Genomic DNA, 2,208 nt, shown 5'->3' with positions numbered 1-2,208 from the left:
TTATTGAGAACTGCTGGGACCTAAGCCCTGCAAGAAACACAAAAGCCAAACAAAAGCAGTCTCCATTCTCAACAAGCTCAGTTTGGGAACAGGGATACAGAATAACACAGGTAGTGATCGCCTTAAAACAGGAAAAACAAAACCAAAACACAAACACAAAGGATGTAGTGTTCAAAACCCTGGAATCGGAACGAACCAGGCAGAGCAGGAGAGCGCAAGCCTCCGTGCAGAGGTGAGCTGGGGTGACCATCAAAGAGGGTTCTTGCCACACACAGCCATATCCCCGTCAGTCTCCAGCTCACTGCAGGCTGGCCCACTGCAGGGATGTGTAGACCACCTTCCCATCAGGCTGAGGGGAGCAGAGAAGCAGGGTCTTCCTGACACTGGTCCCCAGGCGGCCTGCAGAGACCAGGTCCTGAAGTGGGATGGGGTCCTCAGCAGACCAGCACTGAGCAATGTAGTGAGCGTGGAAACGCAGCGGATCACCTGGGGGAAGAAAGATGCATAGCAGTTCCCCTGCAGGGGCTGGGATGAGGTCGGACATGGGATCCTTGGGCTTACTGCATTTTTGTTTCCTTTTAGTGCTGGGTATGGGAGCCAGGGCCTTGTGTAGATTAGATAAGCACCCTACCGCCTGCCTTTTTATTTATTTATTTATTTACTTACTTACTTATTTACTTTTTAAAGTATATGTTTGCTTCCCTGCATACATGTGTACCATGTGTGGCTGGTGCCTGTGTAGGCCAGAAGAGGGCATTAGGAGCCACAGAACTGGGATTAGAGAGGGTTGTGAGCTACCCTGTGGGTGCTGGAGCCATATCTGGTCCTCTGCAGGAGCATCCAGTGCTCTTAACCATTGAGCCATCTCTGTAGCACTCTCTTTTTTTTCGAGACAGGGTTTCTCTGTATAGCCCTGGCTGTCCTGGAACTCACTCTGTAGACCAGGCTGGCCTTGAACTAAGAAATCCGCCTGCCTCTGCCTCCCGAGTGCTGGGATTAAAGGCCTGCGCCACCACCACCTGGCTTCTCTTTTACTTTTGGAGACAGGGTCTACACTGTCCTTGCTAGTCTTGAATTTGCCCTGTAGTTACACTGACCCTAACCCTGGCATTCTCATTTTCCGGTCTTAGCCTCCTGAGTAGCGTGTATCATAGGCTACATGGACATTTCAGCTTTCACCACACACTGAGTATTTTGAAACCCATATCCTTGGACCCAGCTACTTTTTTGTTGTTGTTGTTGAGACAGGGTCTCTCTATGTAGCTATGAATGTTCTGGAACTCACTATGTCGACCAGACTGGCCTCAAACCTACAGAGATCTACCTCCTGTGTGTTTCCTGAGTGCTAGGAATAAAGGTGTGCACCATTACACCGGGAACAGCTGCTCTATGTCTGAGGATCTTTTATCTATGTCTGAGGATCTTTTATCTNTCTATGTCTGAGGATCTTTTATCTATGTCTGAGGATCTTTTATCTTCTCTTTTTCCTTTTTTGAGACAGAGATTTCATGTGTCCCAGGTTGGTTTTGATGACCCAAGATGGCTTCACAATTGCTAAGAAACAGAATAGAAAGCACAGAACGGTGACGTCCATGGTACAAGGTACATCTATCTCTAAGACTGAACAGTACACAACTACCATGATTAAAAGATGTGGTGAGATGAACTTGTACCCTCAAGTACTGAGGAGGCTTGGGGTGGGGGTTGGGGACACAACACAATACTCCTTAAGCTTAGGAGTTTAAGACCAACCTGGGCACCATAAAGAGATTTTATCAAAAATAAAATAAAATAAAATATGAAAAATAAACAAATAAACCGTGTGTCCCTGGTGAATCTGAACTAGAGTGACAGGAATCTGAATATGACTATACAAGAGGGTAAATCACAGGAAATGGAAATTTAAAATACAGACCTGGAGAGATGGCCAAATGACTAAGAACTCAAGGCACACTTCCAGAGGAACCCAAGTGCTAAGTTCCCAGCACATGCATCAGACAGCTCACAAGTGCCTGTAACTCTAGGTCCAGGGAAACCATTGCTATCTCCAAGTCTCCTTAGACATCCACATGGACATGCACACACACACAAAACATAAAAAGAAAACAGAGGGGCTGGTGAGATGGCTCAGTGGGTAAGAGCACCCGACTACTCTTCCGAAGGTCTGGAGTTCAAATCCCAGCAACCACATGGTGGCTCACAACCATC

At 46.9% G+C, this 2,208-nt stretch overlaps 1 protein-coding gene across 4 annotated transcripts in view; it reads right to left on the bottom strand.

Annotated features, from left to right (window-relative positions):
- Nucleotides 1–2,208, bottom strand: part of Tsen34 (tRNA splicing endonuclease subunit 34) — a 7,888-nt gene continuing 5,680 nt past the window's right edge. For all 4 annotated transcript variants that reach the window (XM_021219290.2, XM_029531831.1, XM_029531829.1 and 1 more), the window contains exon 5: nt 1–486. In XM_021219290.2, the coding sequence (XP_021074949.1) occupies nt 299–486 (188 nt within the window). In that variant the 3' untranslated portion in view covers nt 1–298. The remainder of the gene's footprint in view (nt 487–2,208) is intronic.

This window comes from Mus pahari, chromosome 19 (assembly GCF_900095145.1).
Source record: "Mus pahari chromosome 19, PAHARI_EIJ_v1.1, whole genome shotgun sequence".
Taxonomy (NCBI): Eukaryota; Metazoa; Chordata; class Mammalia; order Rodentia; family Muridae; genus Mus; species Mus pahari.
The sequence above is the reverse complement of the archived record's forward strand: the minus strand, read 5'-3'. Positions and strand labels throughout refer to the sequence as shown.